General features: G+C 35.3%; 3 protein-coding genes across 3 annotated transcripts; 2 read left to right on the forward strand and 1 right to left on the reverse strand.

Moving 5' to 3' along the window:
• Positions 1–480: 480 nt before the first annotated feature.
• Positions 481–3,048, reverse strand: LOC108825187 (protein S-acyltransferase 18). Its single transcript, XM_018598517.2, has 9 exons — positions 2,896–3,048; positions 2,705–2,818; positions 2,294–2,629; positions 2,146–2,214; positions 2,002–2,073; positions 1,795–1,923; positions 1,629–1,709; positions 1,371–1,541; positions 481–1,276 (listed from the first exon to the last, which is right to left on the reverse strand). Exons 1-9 carry the CDS (start codon positions 2,941–2,943, stop codon positions 758–760), a joined length of 1,539 nt encoding a protein of 512 aa, XP_018454019.1. The 5' UTR covers positions 2,944–3,048; the 3' UTR covers positions 481–757.
• Positions 3,049–7,329: 4,281 nt separating this feature from the next.
• LOC108839871 (DNA-directed RNA polymerase III subunit rpc31) lies at positions 7,330–8,873 on the forward strand. The gene is made up of 8 exons (XM_018612653.2): positions 7,330–7,546; positions 7,631–7,754; positions 7,859–7,990; positions 8,064–8,114; positions 8,193–8,239; positions 8,312–8,404; positions 8,506–8,560; positions 8,657–8,873. The coding sequence occupies exons 1-8, from the start codon at positions 7,445–7,447 to the stop codon at positions 8,674–8,676; spliced, it is 624 nt and encodes a 207-aa protein (XP_018468155.2). The 5' UTR covers positions 7,330–7,444; the 3' UTR covers positions 8,677–8,873.
• Positions 8,874–17,315: 8,442 nt separating this feature from the next.
• On the forward strand, positions 17,316–19,924 carry LOC108816815 (NAC domain-containing protein 69). The gene is made up of 6 exons (XM_018589382.2): positions 17,316–17,508; positions 17,579–17,850; positions 18,648–18,782; positions 18,853–19,179; positions 19,269–19,424; positions 19,516–19,924. The coding sequence occupies exons 1-6, from the start codon at positions 17,355–17,357 to the stop codon at positions 19,744–19,746; spliced, it is 1,275 nt and encodes a 424-aa protein (XP_018444884.1). The 5' UTR covers positions 17,316–17,354; the 3' UTR covers positions 19,747–19,924.
• Positions 19,925–20,215: the final 291 nt, after the last annotated feature.

Consider the following 20,215-nt stretch of genomic DNA (forward strand, 5'->3'; position numbering starts at 1 on the left):
GGTCGATGGGCCTTAAGACCGGATAGGAATGAAAAGCCCAAACGTAAACACGAAGGACGCTGCGCAGCGTTTCATTAATCCATCCGACGTGGCGGCCGCACAGCACTCGACTTTGTGACCTGGCATCCCATGTGGACATCCTAGGAGGGATGAAAAGCTTCTTTTATATATAAAGATTAGATAATTTCATTAAAGGAATAATAAAATTTATAATTAATAAAACATAACTTTTTTAAATACAAATAACTTCACCAATACTAGAGCCACTGTGATATTGACCAATCTTACGCTTTCTGAAAACATCATTTAGAAAACAATGGAGCCTAACATTTTAGACTCTTTCTTCTGTTTTGCATTTCACGTTACGTAAACCGACGGCTCTGTCGTATCGTAAAGTTAACCAACTCACAGTTAGCTGAATACATCATATTGACAATAACACAAAACACAAACAATTGATTACATATATAGACCCTAGAATCCAGAAAACTGTATAGCTGATTACATATATTATTTCAAAATTAATAACCCGCCCGTAGGGTGGACCGATGCTAGTATTATATAAATGAGCTTCAAACAAGGAAACAACCATTGTTTTGCATCTCATAAACGTATATATACACTCTATAAATGTTGAACAAGACGATGCAATAGTTTAATCAGATCTTAAATATTTCTCAGAGACTGAGAACGACAACCAATAAAACATGTAATCAACAACAACCAGAACCAACATTTTGTCTTTTTTTCTTCTTCTTCATCTTGGTGATGCTTCACTTCCATCTTGCTTTATCACAGAACACAGAACTTGTCTTGAGATGTAACTTTCAAGCTCCTTAGATACTTCAGTTAGCTTCAAGTCAAAGTTACTCCTGTATTTTTGTTTGGGAGATGGCACAAAGGTAGAAGAAGAAGAAGAGCCTGAGAACCTTCTTCTTGGGCTAGAGAACTTCCCTGGTGAGACATGAAGTTTAACTGCTTCAGGTATTGATGGTTGTTGTAACGCACTGTTGTTATTGTCTGGATCTAACAAAAGTCCAAACTTCGTCTCTAGTGGAAGTGGCTTAAGCGAATCTTCTCCAGACTCTGAAACCGGTTTAGTCATCCTCAGTCTCTCCCTTGCTTTCTCAGCTGCTTGTAGCGCCTTTTCACTGCTTAGAGTGATCAGCTTCCATGGGTTTATGGTTACATGAAAGCCTGGTTTCTTGTTGGTCAGCGTGGAAGAAGGTGAACGCCCATCTCCTTCTACTTTTATTGATAGTCTCCTCTGATGATTCTGCCAATAAAAACACACAAACACAGAATATAACCTTTGAGAAAGTTGCAACAAAAGAGTGTTATGATATCTTTGGTTATATATATATATTCACCTCATTAGTTTTCCTGCACATGAACTTGGAGATTAATGTTTGTCTTGGTCTTTCAGGTGAATCAAAATCTGAGCTTTCATCTGAAGATGAATCCAGTTCATCAAAAGGGTCCACTTCTGTAAATTGATTCTCCTCCCTCATTGCTAATATATAGTCATATGTTCTCATCCCCTGCAATTAATTATTTGAGCATTAAAAAATGTCAAAAGAAAGAAAACTACAAACAGAATCATTCTGCTATGAAACTGTAAGAGTTACCTTTCTTATGAGAACCACATGGAAGAGGAAAAGCTGCCCCATAGCTGCCGAGCCATAGGCCGTTAACAAAACCAGCACAACCTGTTATAATATAAACTTGATAAGCATAAAGAAGCTGCATTAGCTTTAATGAGAAAGAAACACATGTATAAGAACGATACTATACAGATATTGTAGCAAGAACCCATCTAGGGAACTCTACATGTAGCTTTCTCTTCAATTCGGTTTCGATCCCTTTCTTATCCACAAAACATCTAACAAATACAGCAACAGCTGTTCCTCCTTCAACCATTAGCTGTTGCAACAAAAAAGCCAGTCAATATCGTATACTTTAAGTAGTTTAACGAGAGAGAGAGAGGCAATACACACAGACCATGAGCAAGACGAAAACCATCAGGAGTATGAAAGTGGTGTAATTCCTTTTCCCAACGCAGTTGTTAAGCCACTAATTACACAAAAAGAGAACATTTTTATATATCAGTGGGTCCAAGACAGAACAAGAGTTTCAGAAACATACACTGCAATGATGATCAAACCCTTCAACACACCGGTTACATGTCCTGCAATGCTTACTGCTGCGTTTAACCTAAAAACACACACAAGAACACAATCATATATAAGCCTTAGCCCCTCCTCACATACATATATATACACATTTAGTTTACCTCTAAATCACAAAGTGAGCAGTAAGAGATATCATCTTCCTCCTCTTTAGGGTCCGGTGTAACAGCATCATCTTTCATGACAAGTGGAAAAGGAAGAAGCGGTTCAAGCTGCACGCTGCTCTTCCACGGATCCAGATACGTCCTTCTTATAAAGTTCCTCAAGATCTTCCTCTCTAACCTCCTGAAAAACCTCACAACGACTTGGCTCAAAACAACCTTGACTCTCAGCTTCATCAGCACTCCTTTTGATTTCGCCCTTCTCTTCTTCTTAGCACTAGTCTTATCCGTAGGATCAATCGCTGTGCACCTTACGAACAGAACTATAACCGAACCCACCTGAAAAACGACAAAAACCTCTAAATCACAATTAAAAAAAAGAAAAAAAAAAGAAAACAACTTTTTTGAACTTACCACAAAAGAGAAGAGTGAAAGAAGCGTGATGATAGCTATTCGATTCCCAAGGAAGAAGCCGAGGAAGACATAGAAAGATGCGACCAGAACACTAAAGATAACAGCTCCTACGATCTGCACCAAAGCTCAAAAATTATATTTAGTATTCAAGACTCAGCTCGAAAAAGAGATTGATTGATTGATTTGTAAACCTGTAATGAGTGAAAGGGTCTTTGCCAGCCATGGCGTCGTCTCGTCATGGTAGATATCTTCACCGGTTAGCTAATAGATCTTACTCGAAACCTTCACGAGCTTATAGATTTGAAGAAAGACCAAAAAAAGACTTTTGTAATAATTAAACAATTTTTGTCTTTTCAGGATGATGATGATACCGCCCAACGGTCGGGTTTTCGAAATTTGAAGTAACGCTCGGATCTTTACTTTTAAGGATCGGACGGCTGTTGTTAATTGGGCTTTTTAACATGACTGTTTCAATTGAGCCCATTCATGTTTTGAAACGTTATTAGGCCTTTGTAGAGTCCAAATAATGCAAGTATCAATACATCTAGTTTAGCCTATGTGCAATAGCGGATATGAAATTAAACTTTATAAACAAAAACAAAACAAAAAATAATAAAAAACGAAATCTATAATATTATTTGAAAAGTGAATTTGCTGATTTAACATATTTTTCACAGTTTTAGGTTTAATCATATTTCATACTCAATTATTAATTTTAATAAATAATTTTAGTGATTTAAATGAAAATTTATTATTATCTTGAGAATAATTAATAAATTATAGTTTCTGAAAATATTTGAAAAAATTTAAAAAATTTATATTATTATTTTTACATTATTCTTTATATTATTATATATGAATTGATTATTTCGTTCTCATTTTAAAAGTTAGATTGTTTAAAATCTTTATTATCCTTAAAAAATAATTAGCAAATAATGTAAAACGAAATTTTAATAAATAATCAACCATAAATTAAAAAATTGATAATCATCATTATCTAAAAGGATTATATAGTATATTATCCAAAAATATTTTACATCATAATGTTTTAAAAATAAATATAAATATCTGTATATAATTTTATGTATATATCAATATATGAATGCTTTCAAGTTTGTTTTATGTAATAAAAGCTATTTTAATAAAAATAAATCATCGCAAATTAAAATTCATATTTAATTAATTATTAAATATTTCAAAAGCTTAAAAATAATTTATTATAGTGTTTTTAATTGATAAAATATCTCTTTACAAATTTTTATAAATGTATTAAGCCCTGAATTGGGGGAAAAACACCTAATTTTGTAAAGTAGAGTAAGTTATCGTAGGATATGATTTGAGCGACTCACACACTTTACAATTTATTATGTGTTTTCGGTAGACCTTATATGGTGTGATCTTGGGTAAATGGATTAAGTCCCTGATTGCTGTCAAACGATTGTGATGTTTAAATGTAAGGAGTGGATTGATTTGAGACTTCTAAGAGTTGCAGAATTGGCTCTCAGACTATCAGATTTGTTTGCAGTGTAAGGATCGAAATTCAAAGTAAACTAGACAAGCTGTGATCAAACAAGATTCGTAGAATGTTTTGAATAGAAAAGAGTTTGATTTTCTCCTGCGGATTTTCGTCCATAATACTTAGGAAGAAGATTGTACATGCATAGCTTCTTGGAAATACACAAAATAATTAAAAGTTAAAACTAAGGTTCTCTTGAAAACATAAACAAAGACTGAATTTAAAATTCGAGAATACGATAGGAATTGATCTAACTTCATCAATAGGCTTTTGTATAAGTGTTGTGTCTCAGTCTTACTAGAAACATTGTTTGGAAAATCCAGTGGGAGGTTGATCAAAAAAAAAGGAAACCCTAGGGGGACAAATCCAAACTAAGGAAAAGAATGCAAGTCACAACACCTCTCTTGATGAATGATCTAGGTGGCTTGAATCACAACCAGTGTGGTTGGATCAGCACACCCTTGATTGCCATGGGATAGTGTAAATGAGTTGATGAAGAGCTTGCTGAAATCTTGCTTGTTTAGATCTAGTCATTAGACCAAGTGGTAAACTTAAATGTTTGTCCTTTGTTTCCTCAGGTTTAAACTGCTCCATGGTTCCTTCTTCATCTTCATCTAACCATCTGGACTTGACCACATTTATATTCTTCTGTTGAACATATGTCCTTGACCATAGCAACATTGTCATTTTTTGGTTTTCAACTGAACATATCTCCTTGACCATAGCAGCATTGTCATCTGGTTCGATCATGATCACATCATCCTCTCCCACTTGAGAAGGATTTGACCTCAAATCCATTTCATCTGCATGATAAAGAACTACATCAATTACATTGAAGCCTGAACTTACATTATACTTACCATGGGAGATTCAGTTATGCATTGTCGTTGATCTTCCTGGTGACTTTGAAAGGACCATCTAATCTAAGCATGAATTTAGATTTTCTTTTATTAGGAAATATGTCCTTTCTTAGATGTATCCAAACTAAGTCTCCTTCTTCAAAGATCATTTTCTTTCTTCTTTTGTTAGCTTGCTTGGTGTAGAGTTAGGTCTTGTTTTCTATGTTGATTTGTGCCTTCTCACGTATCTGCTTAACAAGTTCAACTTTCTTTTGAGCATCCAAGCTAACTCTTTCATTAAAGGAGGTGATAAAAATTGAAACCATAGACAATTTCAAATGGAGATAACTTAGATGCAGAATGCTTAGCATGATTATAAGCAATTTCTACATCTGTCAACCATTCTTACCAAGTTCTAAGGCTCTTTTTAATCAATGCACACAACAAGGTAGACAATGTTCTATTGATAACTTCAATTTGTCCATCAGAATGTGGATGACAAGTAGTGGAGAAATACAATTTAGTTCCTAACTTGTATTATTTGAAAAGTGAATTTGCAGAGAGAGAGAGAGAGAGAGAGAGAGAGAGAGAGAGAAGAGAGAGAGAGAGAGAGAGAGAGAGAGAGAGAGAGAGAGAGAGAGAGAGAGAGAGAGAGAGAGAGAGAGGAGAGAGAGAGAGAGAGAGAGAGAGAGAGAGAGAGAGAGAGAGAGAGAGAGAGAGAGAGAGAGAGATTAGGGTTACGGGACATTTGGGGTCTTTTTGTTCTCTTATTTTTTTTAATTTGTATACATTTCTTTTGCCTTTATAAAACCAGGTTTTACTTTTACATTTTTCATTAAACTTTATAAAATTAATTTTAATTTATATTTAATTTGATTAATAAATGTTAGTTTTGGGATTATGAAAAATATTATACTATAGAGATAACTTAGTGATGTTATTATATTAAGAGACAACTATGCCAAGTTTTTGTTTCATTTTGGCAATATTATACTAAGGGACAACTTTCCAATTTTAAAGTTAATAAAATAAATAGAATTATGATTCAGAAAATAATAAAAAGTAGAAACAATTGATAAAACACATGTATACACAAAGTGATATTTTTTACGTTGAAAAACTTGATAAATTAAATTTTAAAATTACTTTATACTAAAAGTAGATTTCATCTTCTACGGAAAATGAGCTTGTGGAAAGTGAATTGTAGATTAAACAAGTTCATCTATTTTTTTAGAACGAACAATCTACTTTTAATTAAACATCTTAAAATAGATAATGTGAATTCCACTAATTGTAAAAATAGTTGCTTTTCTTCCGAATGCAGTTTCTACTTTTATGAGATATTCTAAAATTTTCGGAATGTGAAATCTAGACACAACTCAAACGGGTACATGTGATATAATCTGCTTATGGAATTTTTGTCTTGTTTTTACGCAATATAGAAATTACATTCTGCGGATAAAAAAAATTTAGAAAATTCAGTTAACAAAATATTCTAAAAATATTTGTAATATTCTAAATTCTCTAAAACGTGTATATTTTGTCATAAAATATTTTAAAAATATTTGTAATCTATGTACTTGCCTAAAACATTACAAACATATATATATATTCAACATTTTGATATTTTACAAAATATATCGACTAACCTATATATTTATTTTTATTAATTTATTTTTCATAGAATTATTTGAAGTTCAGTTGTGTTATCATGAGGGATATATAAATGTTATTGCTCATGCTATGCATGAAAATATTTTATTTTTAATTAACATTATATATTTAAAATAATAATTGAATTTATGTATATAAGTATCGTAAACATATTAGTATATAAGTGTTACTCATTATGTTTAAAGTATAAAATTATTTATCAAATATGATTAAATATTTCAAATATTTAATAAAAGTTATAAGACATTTAAATAATTTATAAAATAGTAAACATACACAACAAACTGTTGAATATTGACTAAAAAATTCATTTATTATTATTATTAATATTTTCACTTCTTTTTATTGTTTAAAAATTATCTTTTTTATAAAAGTTAAAATTGTTTAATTATTTTTTATAATATTTAAATACATTTAAAATATAGTTTTTGAAATTTTGATTAATCAAAGGTTTATTTTGAGATATGGAAAACAATATACTAAATGGACAATCATATTAAAATTTTGTTTAGTTTTTGCAATTTTCCATTTAATTAACTGTGAATATAGAAAGCATTACGGTGTAAAAGGACTATCGTGCAATACGTAGTAAAGTAAAATTCTTAAATTAATTAAAAAAAAGAAATACAAAGGGAACCCCTAAATTGTTTCTTCTCCCCGCCGCCGCTGTGCCGAATCGACGTTGCGTTGTACCGCCACAATCGGTCGTAGATGGCTTACAGAGGAGGACGAGGAAGAGGAAGAGGTGGGTTTGGTGGGTTTGGTGGGTTTGGCGTTGAGTACGCAAAGGCCGAACCTTTCGTTATCTTCCCTGTAAGTTCAAAACTTTATGCTTTGATTCATCTCCTCTCCTCTTGTTTCATCTTACGAGTGAAAAGGCTGAACCTTTTGTTTCAGGACATTACGTTACCTGACCGTAAATCAATCTCAGACGATACCCAATTACTTAAGAACTTCAATTATTTTGAGAGGTTCTGGAAAAGTTCGCCTTACCACTTAGGCGATGGTGTTTCAAAGAAAGGTATCTTCTTACCACAAAATAAAGCAAAACTCTCTTAGACAGCAGTTTGTAATCTTAAAAGGTTTGGTTTTTTTTTTTTTTTTTTTTTTTTTTTGGTTATTCAGAGAGTGAGAGTTTAGACATTGAGAGGTTCTCAGACACGTTGAAGCCGAAGAAGACGAAGTCTAATGCGAGGGGATCTTTCTATGACTTTCTTGTTCTTAGACCTGATAACTTCCCTAAAGAACTTCTTGGAGGTTCGGAAATAATCATCTTATATGTTTAGATTCATCTTATAAGTTATTGTTTCATCATATGCAATCTTTTCAGATAGTCGAAGAGAACGGCCTGTGAAGAGAGCTAGATGGACTCAAGACGCAGGTAAGTTTGTTGTTTTTATTAGTTTCAACAATGTTTTACACATAAAGAAACTCAAAGTTTGTGTTCTGTTTTCTGTAGATCTGCAGAAGCTGGAGGCCTTGGAGAAACTTGAAGCGAAGCTTAAGGTATAACAAAACACAGTTTACAGTTCAACAAGTCCTACTTGTTTGATTTTCTTGGTTTGGTTTGGTTTATAGGCTGATGGCAAGGAAGAGAATGAAGAAGGAGAAGGTGATGATGAAGTTGAGGAATCCGAGGGAGAAGATTCTGATAACGGAGACTATGATAAGGTTCTACTTATTCTTTTCCAAACTAATTGGTGAAATGATGTCAACTCTTCTGGCTCTCAAGTTTAGTTAGTTAAAGTTTCTTCTTCTTTTATGTTTTGTAGAATAAAGACTTTGACGATGATGATGACGATTATAACGAGCCGGAGGATAACGATAGTAAGCATATATCATCTTTACACACTGAAGATTATACACTTGGAAACTTTGAGAAGTGATTCTAACTATTTTTTGTGTCTCTTTTTTTGTCAACAGATGAAGAAGTGTATATTTAAGGCTTCTTTTTCTTTATGTCTTCCCAAAAAAAGGATCAAGTTTTGAGTGCAAGAGATGGTGGAAACTCAATTTTAATTACCTTCAAACCCTCTTAGAATAATACAAGGGCATTTCTGGCATTTGTTGCTTTTATTCTTTTTTTTTTTGGCTTTAGTATATGGGGAATCAGGTGAAATACACTTTTTTTTTTGAGCAACTGGTGAAATACACATAAAAAGTCAAAATAAAGTTTCTAACCATAAGAAAGTTTGGCTATAATATTATACCATATTAATCAACAAAGCGACGAAAATGCGCGTAAATGGAGTGTGATGTCGATGTGTCTTCTTTAATTAAAGAGATTGTTTCACTCCAAATTTTTTTTAAACACAGGCGATGATGCATCATAAAAAAAAAAAAAGAGAGATAAGGGTATCGATGATGCATTATAAAGGAAAAGAGAGATAGGGAAAATGAACAATATTATTGTGTAATATAGTCTATTCCATTTTACAATTACAGTATAGTATATTACAATTCTTATCTTCCTCTTTGGAAAAGTGTATCGCCTTTGCTTTTTAATTCTTCTCCTTCACTATTCCATCAACTAGATTGTCTTATCCTGCAGCACCGTCACCACTAATATCAATCCCAAAATTAGATGGTGAGTTGTATTAGAGAAGAAGAACAATGCTCTGTATTAGTATGTTTTATTCTCTAGTGTTGTAACAAATAGAATATAATGCAAATTCATGGTACTAAAGGTTGTATGCCACCGAAATGAATATGATGTTTAAAGTTTTATAAAGACGACAATTAATGTATAATGCATCCACCATTTTTTTCACGAACAATACATTTAGATGAAGAATATACACAAATTATTGCGAAAGTTCTTGTTAATATTATAGTATACTATTCTATTTTATCGTCAAAATATAGTATCATACTTTTAAGAAGATAAATAAATTGTATTTTTGGTTCTATAATATTAGGATTGATAAAAAGGAGTGATACACAGGTCTTATATCTTCGAACAACGTCCCAAACATTTACCTTGTCTCCGGTGTGTTTCTTGTCTCCGGTGTGTTTCTGTTTTATTATAATTGTATCCATACTATAATGAATATAGTATAGTATATTTTTTACTTGCTTTCTCTTCCACACGTCATACTCTCTAGGTGATCCACACGCTCTCTGAAAGATAGTAATGGCATTGTTTGAAGAATCTGTCACATGGTTGAGCTTATACTGTAGAATTGACATATTTTTTTTTTATTTTAGTGTTTCTTATCTATATCTCACAAATTCTCCCGTAATATATATCATTCGCCTCGATAAAAATGGTTAAAATATTAGTTTTGTTTCCACCTCAAATCATAAGCAGAACAGAAATAAGAATTACAGAGTCTAGGAAGGTCAGAAGAAGAGCCTACTGCTTTTGACCTTTGTACTCGTCAAACAAGTCTGCCTTTCACCCTAGTGGAAAAATAATTGGTTTTGTATAGTACAACAGAATCGCGTTATGTTATGTGTCTTTTGGTTCAGATTCTTCGTAATTGTCAAGTCTCTCACTTCTCATTAATCTGATCTTAATATTCAAAGGAGAAAAAACATGATCAGAATCCAAATCTACGAAACAAATGACATCGTATATACTAAATTTCGTTATTTTCGTTTGGAATTTGGATGTATTGGTTCATTTCGGTTTTGTCATTTCATTTCGGTTTAGTTAAATGTACATAATACATCCGATTTGTCCCGGTTAGCTGATTAGGATCAAGTGTATATAGTCACCGTTTTATGTCTTATCAATACTAACAGAAAAGTTTCCTAATCTTGTATTCTTCCTCCTCTCTCATGCGATACCTTTTCTCCATAATCGCTTGAGCAAGAAGCAACAATTTCTGTTCATTTATTTCACTAAAATTGTATCAGAGCGTTGAGCATAGCTCAACATCGTTTCCATCTTCTCATTTCGGTTCGATCGAGCTATGTTTCGAGGTTTTCTCCTCTGTTTTGTGTTCGTTCGAGCTTCGTTTTCTGGGTTTTTTTCTTAGATCGACGTTCTTGTTACGATGGTTGTTACACTCCGTCGCAGTCGCCGTCGCTCTACGCGTGCTGGTAGCACGAATCCCTCTGGTAGCTCCCCCGCCGTTCCTGGGGTTCTTACAGCTTCCTCCCTTCGCGATTCGTTTACCCTAGCCGCCACCATGAATCCAGACAACGTTCACTCTCCGCTGTATCTCCATCACGCGGATCATCCAGGCTTGCAGATCGTTTCCGTACAGCTGGATGGATCCAACTACACCCCGTGGTGTTCTGCCATGAAGATCACTCTTGACGCGAAGAACAAGATCGATTTCGTAGACGGTTCTCTACCACGTCCTGACTCCGGTGACCCTTTGCTCAGGATCTGGTCTCGCTGCAACAGCATGGTCAAGTCATGGTTGCTTAACTCTGTTTCTAAACAGATCTATGGTAGTATTTTGTCTTTTGATGATGCTACTGAGATTTGGGATGATTTGCACAATCGTTTTCACAAGACAAATTTGCCTAGAACTTTTCAGCTGATACAACAGATCCAAGACCTTCGCCAAGGCTCTATGGACCTCTCAAGTTACTACACAACGCTCAAGATCCTTTGGGATAATCTGGATGACGCTGAGCCTTCTGAGATGTGCTTGTGTTGCAACACCTTCAACTGTGTCAGTCAGCGTTCTGCAAAGGCAAAGGTAGAGCGGGGTCGTATCATTAAGTTCCTCTCTGGCTTGAGTGAGAAATACTCCATCATTCGTAGCCAAATCATAATGAAAAAGCCCCTACCTGATCTTGCTGAGATTTGCAATATCCTCGATCAAGATGACAGTCAACGACAGTTTAACTCTGTCGTTGCTCCTGCTGCTGTTCATGTTAGTCATGACTCGTCTCAGTCTGCTAACTCTCAGCCTGTTGCGCCATCTACTGACAACAGTGCTTCTCAACCTGGAGCTTTGAATGCTTTCCACAAGAAGACCGGACCAATCTGCTCTCACTGCAACAACACTGGACATGTTGTGGATCGTTGTTACAAGCTTCATGGTTACCCGGTTGGTTGGAAGAAAGGTAAATGGGGTTCTGATAAGTCTAAAACCACTACAGTCACTGCTAATGTTTCTGCCCAAGAGCGTCCATCTCCTGTCTCAGGTTTGGACAATCTTGTTGGTAAGTTAAACAAAGACCAAATCCAGAACTTCATTGCCTATTTCAGCTCCCAACTCCAGACTAAGTCTACTGAGTCTTCCTCGGTTAATGTCTCTCAACGTGATGATCCTTCTGGTATTACGTTTTCCTCCTCTACATTCAGCTTTGCTGGTCTTTTAAGCCTCGCTAATTGTGTTACTGGCATACACACTTGGATCATTGACTCCGGCGCTACTCATCATGTTTCACATGATAGAAGTGCTTTTATAAGTCTTGATACTTCTGTTCATCACTTTGTGAACCTACCTAATGGTTCTAAAATCAAAGTTGGTGGTATTGGTCAGATAAAGCTCACTGCAACTCTGACTTTACGAAATGTTCTCTTCATTCCAGAATTCAGACTTAACCTCATGAGCATCAGTTGTCTGACATCCGATCTTGGTGCTCGAGTGACTTTTGATTCTGGCTGTTTTGAAATACAGGATCCTTCCAGGGGGTCGATGATTGGAAGGGGTAGAAGGACAGCAAACTTGTACGTATTGGATCTGGATGCTGAGGAACATCTGGACTCGACTGCGTCTTCTACTTTTCTTTCTAATGCTGTTGTTGATGCTTCTATTTGGCACCAACGTTTTGGCCATTCTTCTTTTAAGAGACTAGAACTTCTACATGATGTACTTGGGATTTCTAAGGCTAAGAATAAAGGATTGTTACATTGTGAGATTTGCCATCGAGCCAAACAAAAGAAGTTATTTTATTCCTTGAATCCTAAGTTATGTTCTCACCCTTTTGAGCTGTTACACATCGATGTTTGGGAGCCGTTTTCTGAATCTACACAAGAGGGTTATCGCTACTTTCTCACGATAGTTGATGACCATACACGAGCTACTTGGGTCTACTTACTGAAGTTGAAGAGTGACGTTCATACTGTATTCCCAGAGTTCATTACTATGGTCGAGGCGCAATACTCAGCTAAAGTGAAAGCAGTACGTTCAGATAACGCACCTGGACTTTGTTTTGATGCTCTTTATAAAGCCAAAGGTATTATACCTTATCACTGCTGTCCAGAGACGCCTGAACAGAACTTTGTCGTCGAAAGGAAGCATCAGCACATCCTCAACGTAGCTCGTGCATTGATGTTCCAATCCGGCGTTCCACTGAGCTTCTGGGGTGATTGCATTCTCACTTCGGTGTTTCTTATCAACCGTACTCCGTCTCCGGTGATCTCTAACAAGACACCTCATGAGTTAATCACTGGCAAGCTTCCTGACTACAAAATTTTAAAGACGTTTGGTTGCCTCTGCTACGCTAGCACCTCTCCCAAACAACGTCACAAATTTCAGGACAGAGCTCGTGCTTGCATCTTCCTTGGCTATCCCTCAGGTTACAAAGGCTATTATCTTCTTGATATTGAAAGCAACTCTGTCTTCATTACTCGAAACGTGGTTTTCCATGAAGAGTTGTTTCCTTATCTTCAAACGTCTAACCCTACTGGTTATGAGGAGTTCTTTCCTCGGTTGTACACTGCAACTCCTGGATCTTCTGAGCCCTCATCTAGTTCTCCTGCTGCCTCTGTTCCTTCAGAGACTTCTGCTTCGGCTTCTCTTCCTGCTAAACGTGTTTCACGACCACCAAAGCATCTTCAAGATTATCATTGTTCCTCTGCAGCTGTTTCTACAGAACATCCTATATCAAACGTTCTGTCTTATGATGCATTATCGGATCCTTTCTTGATCTTCATCAACGCTCTCAATAGCATCACTGAGCCTTCAACTTATGCTCAAGCTATCAAGTTCAAGGAGTGGTGCGATGCTATGGGAATTGAAATTACAGCTCTTGAGGATAATGATACTTGGATTGTTTGCTCATTACCAGCAGGAAAACAAGCAGTGGGATGCAAATGGGTGTTCAAAATCAAGCTTAATGCTGATGGAACCATCGAGAGATATAAAGCACGTCTTGTCGCCAAGGGTTACACTCAACAAGAAGGTTTGGACTATGTTGAGACTTTCTCTCCTGTTGCAAAGGCAGCTACTGTGAAACTTCTTCTTGCCGTGGCAGTTGCAAAAGGATGGTCTTTGACTCAACTCGACATATCCAACGCCTTTCTTAACGGGGATTTAGAGGAAGAAATCTATATGACTCTTCCACCTGGATACTCACCTAGACAGGGGGAATCATTTCCACCGAATGCCGTATGCAAATTAAAGAAATCCCTCTACGGTTTAAAGCAGGCTTCTCGGCAGTGGTTCCTGAAGTTCTCAGAATGCCTTCTTCAGTTGGGTTTTACTACATCTTCCGGTGATCATACGCTCTTCACCAAACACTCTGGTAATGTCTATATGGCCGTCTTGGTTTATGTCGACGACATTATCATTGCAAGCAGTTGTGATCACGCTACAGAGCTCCTCAAAACTGCTCTGCAAGCTTCTTTTAAACTCAGAGATTTGGGACAGCTTCGTTACTTCCTAGGTCTCGAGATAGCTCGCTCCTTTGCTGGGATTACTTTGTGTCAACGCAAGTACATCCTTGATCTTCTCACAGAGACTAGACTACTAGGCTGCAAACCTGTGTCAATCCCTATGGATCCCATCGTCAAGCTTTCATCTGAAGATGGTGAACTTTTGGAGAATGCAGTAGAGTATCGTCGTCTTGTTGGGAAGCTTCTCTACTTGACGTTTACACGTCCTGACATCACTTTTGCCGTCCATAAGTTATGTCAGTTCACCGCTTCTCCTCGTGCTCCACATCTTCATGCCGCTTATAAGGTCTTACATTACTTGAAAGGCACGATTGGGCAAGGTCTCTTCTATTCCTCGACATCTGACTTGAAGCTCTCTGCTTTTGCGGATGCTGATTGGGGAACCTGTCCTGACACTCGTCGCAGTGTCTCAGGCCTTTGCGTGTTTGTTGGTCCTGCTCTTGTCGCTTGGAAATCCAACAAACAAGACACTGTTTCATGCTCTTCTACGGAATCCGAATACCGAGCCATGGCTGAAGCTGTCCGAGAGATGATTTGGTTTCGGAACCTTCTGCAAGATCTTTGGGTTGACAGTCAAGGTCCGGCTCCTTTGTTCTGTGACAACACTGCTGCTATTCACATAGCGAACAACGCCGTGTTTCATGAACGAACCAAACATGTCGAGCGTGATTGTCATGTTGTTCATGAGCGAGTTAAATCAGGAATGATCAAGACTCTACACGTCCGTTCAGAGAATCAGTTAGCAGACATTTTAACTAAACCTCTATACCCTGGTCCATTCCGTCATCTGTTAAGCAAGATGGAGTTTATTAACATATATGCTCCATCTTGAGGGGGGATATTGGTTCATTTCGGTTTTGTCATTTCATTTCGGTTTAGTTAAATGTACATAATACATCCAGTTTGTCCCGGTTAGCTGATTAGGATCAAGTGTATATAGTCACCGTTTTCTGTCTTATCAATACTAACAGAAAAGTTTCCTAATCTTGTCTTCTTCCTCCTCTCTCATGCGATACCTTTTCTCCATAATCGCTTGAGCAAGAAGCAACAATTTCTGTTCATTTATTTCACTAAAAGGATGGGTTCACAAGGTAAAATATGACCACAAGATATGATATTAATTATGAGCATTAATGCTGTTCCTTTAGAGTTAGCTAGTTGTTGATTTGTCTTTTCATGTTTTGTGTGTTCCTTACCACCTGAAACGGACACAAGCAGCAGCAGCAGCAGGTTATTCTTATGAATGTTGCTATATTGGAGTGACACCCAAGTTTTGTTTATTGTTTTAACCCAAATCAATGTTCTAGGTTCAGTCGTGTTTAAAACCTTCACATTTCTTTTTAGATATTTCAAAAATATAGGTCCTCATGTTTGATTAGAGTCTAGCTTTTAAAGTGGTTGGAAATAGATGGTTGACCATACCTTGCTAACATTCATATCTCTGGACACTTCTTAAACTTTTTCTATGTTGTTTGCAGGCAGCATAGCAATCTCTACAAGAAACTCGCCTCTTGAGTAAAGTTCCACTTGCCAAATGGCATATGGTCTATAACCCATTTCAACTGGGATTCATAACTAACTCTCTTAATTTCTTGCACCATTAAGGGTCTTGACTTTGTAACCGCCAGCGGATGCGGATCGTTACAGTTTAAAACGTTATATCTAGATATAAGATACTAAACATTAATATGTAAATTTAAGTCAATAAAAGACATAACATGCTAGATACTTTTGTTGCTAAACCATAAACATTATCTAACACAGAGTAACTATACTAATATATTTTCTTTTAAATTGTTCAATTATTTAAAATTATGACTTCATATTAACCATTATATTAATGATTAATTAAAGATTTCAAAAAATATTTTTATATATTTTTAAAATTAAATTATTAGATCAAATTACGGTGTACACTACAAAATAAGTTTACAGAGTAGACTACAGAATCTTCTTATGAGGTTTACATATGTGTAGACCTCTTTCTTCTGAAGGATAGAAACATAAAATACATTCTGGTTTTTTGTTTGGTCATAAAGGTTAAATAATATTTTTACCACCCTTTAGTTTAGTTTTGCATTTGATTGAATATGGAAATTACTTTTAGGTTTAAAATGAATATTTGGGTTGTTTTGGCAAATTCCACATATTAATTTTACATAATATTACTAAAATATATTTACAAATTTAAGACAACATCAAAATTAAATGAAAATAATGAACTAATCAATATTTTAATTTGTTTTTTTAAATAGGGTTAAATTTAGAGAAGTAAATGCAATTCATTTTACATAAATAATAATTAAACCGACTAAATATTATAAGTTCAATATTATATGGCCAAGATCACATGTCTGATTAAGATATAATACTATTTAAAACAAATCCTACATATAAATTCCAAAATATTTTAATTTAAAATATTAATTAATTATTATATGTATTTATCTATAAATATTTATATACGTGCATGAGCACGAGATAATCATTTAATATATTTTTATATTGTAAAATTAAATTATATTATACAAATTTATACTTATGTAATATAAATATTTTTATAAAAAACCAAGTGTTTCAAAAAAATCATAAGAAAGTGAAGATGTATTTATGTCAACGTCAATGGTGGTGGCTATAACACCATAAATAATATTTCCAAAAAAATCAAGAAAAAAACTCCAACTTAGTTCCCAAGCTGCTACAGTTTCCACCAATAAAAAAGATGAGAAAAAAACTCCAACTTAGTTCCTAAGCTGCTACAATTTCCACCAAGAAACAATAAACAAGTCTTTCCCATGTGGGAAAGCTCCTTTTTGTCAACGTTTAGGAAAAAACCAAAACATTATCCTCGAATCGTTTGTTAGTTTGGTGCCCTTTTGTGTTGTCTGCTTTAAGAGTTTAGACCCACATATAACAAACAACGTGTCATTTTATTATTTTTCTAAGAACAAAAATATTATTTAGTGTGTGTATAAATAAGCAAAACACCTTTCTTTGTTCGCTTCACTTAACCACTAGTTCGAGTTGCATAAAATGGAGAAGAATCTGGTGGGATATAGATTTAGTCCTACGGGAGAGGAACTGATCAACCATTACCTCAAGAACAAGATTCTTGGTAATTCATGGCTCGTCGACCATGCCATTAGCGAGGTCAACATCTGTCGTTACGAACCATGGTTTTTGCCTTGTAAGTTCATCTCTCTCATCAATCATTCTTTCATCATCGATCATTCCTTAGATTCTTACTTTGATTGCAGCGTTATCGAAGCTTGAATCGAAGGATCTTATATGGTACTTCTTCTCTCCCAAGGAGTACACGTCTGCGAAAAAGAATGTAACGAAGAGAACTACACCTTCTGGATATTGGAAAGCTACTGGTGTTGATAGAAAAATCAAGGATATGAGAGGAAATGGTGTTGAGATTGGTATTAAGAAGACGCTTGTGTACTATGAAGGTAGGGTTCCTAATGGAGTTTGGACTCCTTGGGTAATGCACGAGTATCACATCACTTCCTTGCCTCTTAATCAGGTAATACTTCCTCAAGAGTTTTTATTTATTAGTTTGCATTTCCCCAGAATTGGATTTGCTATCTCAACTAATGTTTCGTATGTTTCATTTGAGTTTTTTTTTCCTATAGTCTCTCTTGTGGAAGACGTTTTGATTCAATCTTTGTCTGATCTCTTTGATAAGGCTTTAATTCCCCTGTGATGTTACTACCTCAATTTAATATTATATGTATTAGTTGAATTTCTGATTTATTCATGATCTTCTAATAAGAATATATTAAATTTGAGCTTTTACCAGCTCAAAAAATAACTGATAATAACTAAATCTATCGTTTCTTTTTATCTATCGTTGGCTGTGATTTCTCTTGTATTGGATGCCACCTTAAGCTCAATTTGGGATTAATTATGTATTAGTTGAATTGGGATTGTGGTTCACTTTTTCTTGCTTCTATTGTAGTCATGATCTTAATATATATATATAAATATGAATTTTGGAGTTATCATTGACTATAAATGGATTGACCTTTATTTCTTTTTTATATATTACTTTATTATTTTCTAGCCAATGATCTAGGATTTTCTTTCATTCACTCAATGTCTCAGGACTAGTTGTTTGGCAGTGATTTCCCCTGTGTTGGATGCTATCTTCAGATCAATTTGATGGTTAAAGGGTTATAGAAGTTGTGGACTAATTATTTACTTATTATTTAAAGCTTGTGGGTTTTGTTTTGCTTGTGATAGAGTTTTCTTGAGAAATTTGTATTCAATTTTGTTTTGTTTCCAAAGAACTTATGTGTGTAAATTTCTTATTTGCTTCAGAGGACCTATGTTATATGCCAAGTAATGTACAAGGGTGATGACGGAGACAGTTTGTATGGTAATAACTCGAATGAACCAAGCAGCTCTATGGTCTCTGATTCCAATACTTTTAGAGTCATTAACCCATCGCCTGAGGTGCGTCCAGCTTTTCACAATCATTTTTATCTATTCATTACTATCATCAACCCAATTCTTGACATGTCAGGTTGAGCAGCAAGGTCAAGAAGATGGTATGTCTATGAATGACTTGTTAATCCCACTGAACCAACAAGAGGATCTCTCTTCCTATGATGTGTTCAATCAGAACAAGATTTTCACAGACAACAACAATTACTACCCACAAACTCCTTACGATGATGATTATTGGAATGGGTTGCTGGATTATAACGGAGGGAATTTCGAAGATGTGTTTGGCAATCAAGAACTCATAATGCGAGAGAACCAAAGCAATCACAGGCCGAAGAGACCTTTGACAGGGATCATTTTTGATGATGGTAGCAGTGATAGTGATGCTGAATCTATATCTGCAACGGTAAATGCACATAACTCGTTTTCTTTATCAATATTGTAGCATTGATTAGAGTAATCTGTATTCACTGCTTTCGGTTCTAATATGACCAGAGTTACCGAGGAACTTCAAGTCAGGGTGATAGCGATGGTAGTGTAGACGAGATTATGTCGTCGAGGAAAGGCTCTTCCAAAGGTATACAAACTTCTATTAATGGAAAGACCCGGGAGTCTCGTTTCACACGACGCACCATACCATCAAAACAAGAGGTCTTGAGCTGCTCAAATGTTGATTTTGTGGCTATTTTCTTAAACACATGATGAATTTTCTAAGATAACGATGTTGTTGTTTCCTTTTCAGGTTAAAGAAGGTACGTCTAAAGCCAGGGAAGATGCATCCTTGGATAAGAAGGCATTATCATCTATGGTGAAGACAGAGAAGAAGTGCTGGTTTATTACAGAGAAAGCAATGCAGAGAAACCACAAGAATCCACCGTATATCTATCTCATGAACATGATCATAGGACTCATCCTCTTTGTGGCTGTCATTGACAACATCATATGGTTTTGCTATATAAGCCTCAGAAAATGAACTCGCTGATGAAGTTTTATTGCACGGATAGGCAAAGCAGATGGATCGAACCACTCGTTTTTAATTGGATTTTTCTGATTCTGTTTTTATTTTGAATGTGTAATAATATATACGTGTGTCGGTGTGTGTATGTATGAACTTCTCTATTGGTGAAACTCAATTCTCCTTTACATGTGTATATCTTACAGGTCTTTTCATGTGGCTATGGTTAAAAGTGGAATTTAGGGTTTGTATTCTAGATCTAGTGTACAAGAACTTCTGAATAGTCTTTTGAGTTTAAGAGTGATATCTTTACGATTGTTTGATTATGACTTAGTATTGATTTGTTATTGCTTCTGTTTTTGGTGAGTTCGAGATCACGTAAACAGACAAGATCGAACAATTTGTTCATCCTGTGTTTGTCAAAGATACAAATAGGGGAAGCTATCAGATCCCCTCAACTGCTGATCAAGCTTCCAATGTAGCAACA

The sequence above is a fragment of the Raphanus sativus genome, chromosome 2 (genome assembly GCF_000801105.2).
Source record: "Raphanus sativus cultivar WK10039 chromosome 2, ASM80110v3, whole genome shotgun sequence".
NCBI lineage: Eukaryota > Viridiplantae > Streptophyta > Magnoliopsida > Brassicales > Brassicaceae > Raphanus > Raphanus sativus.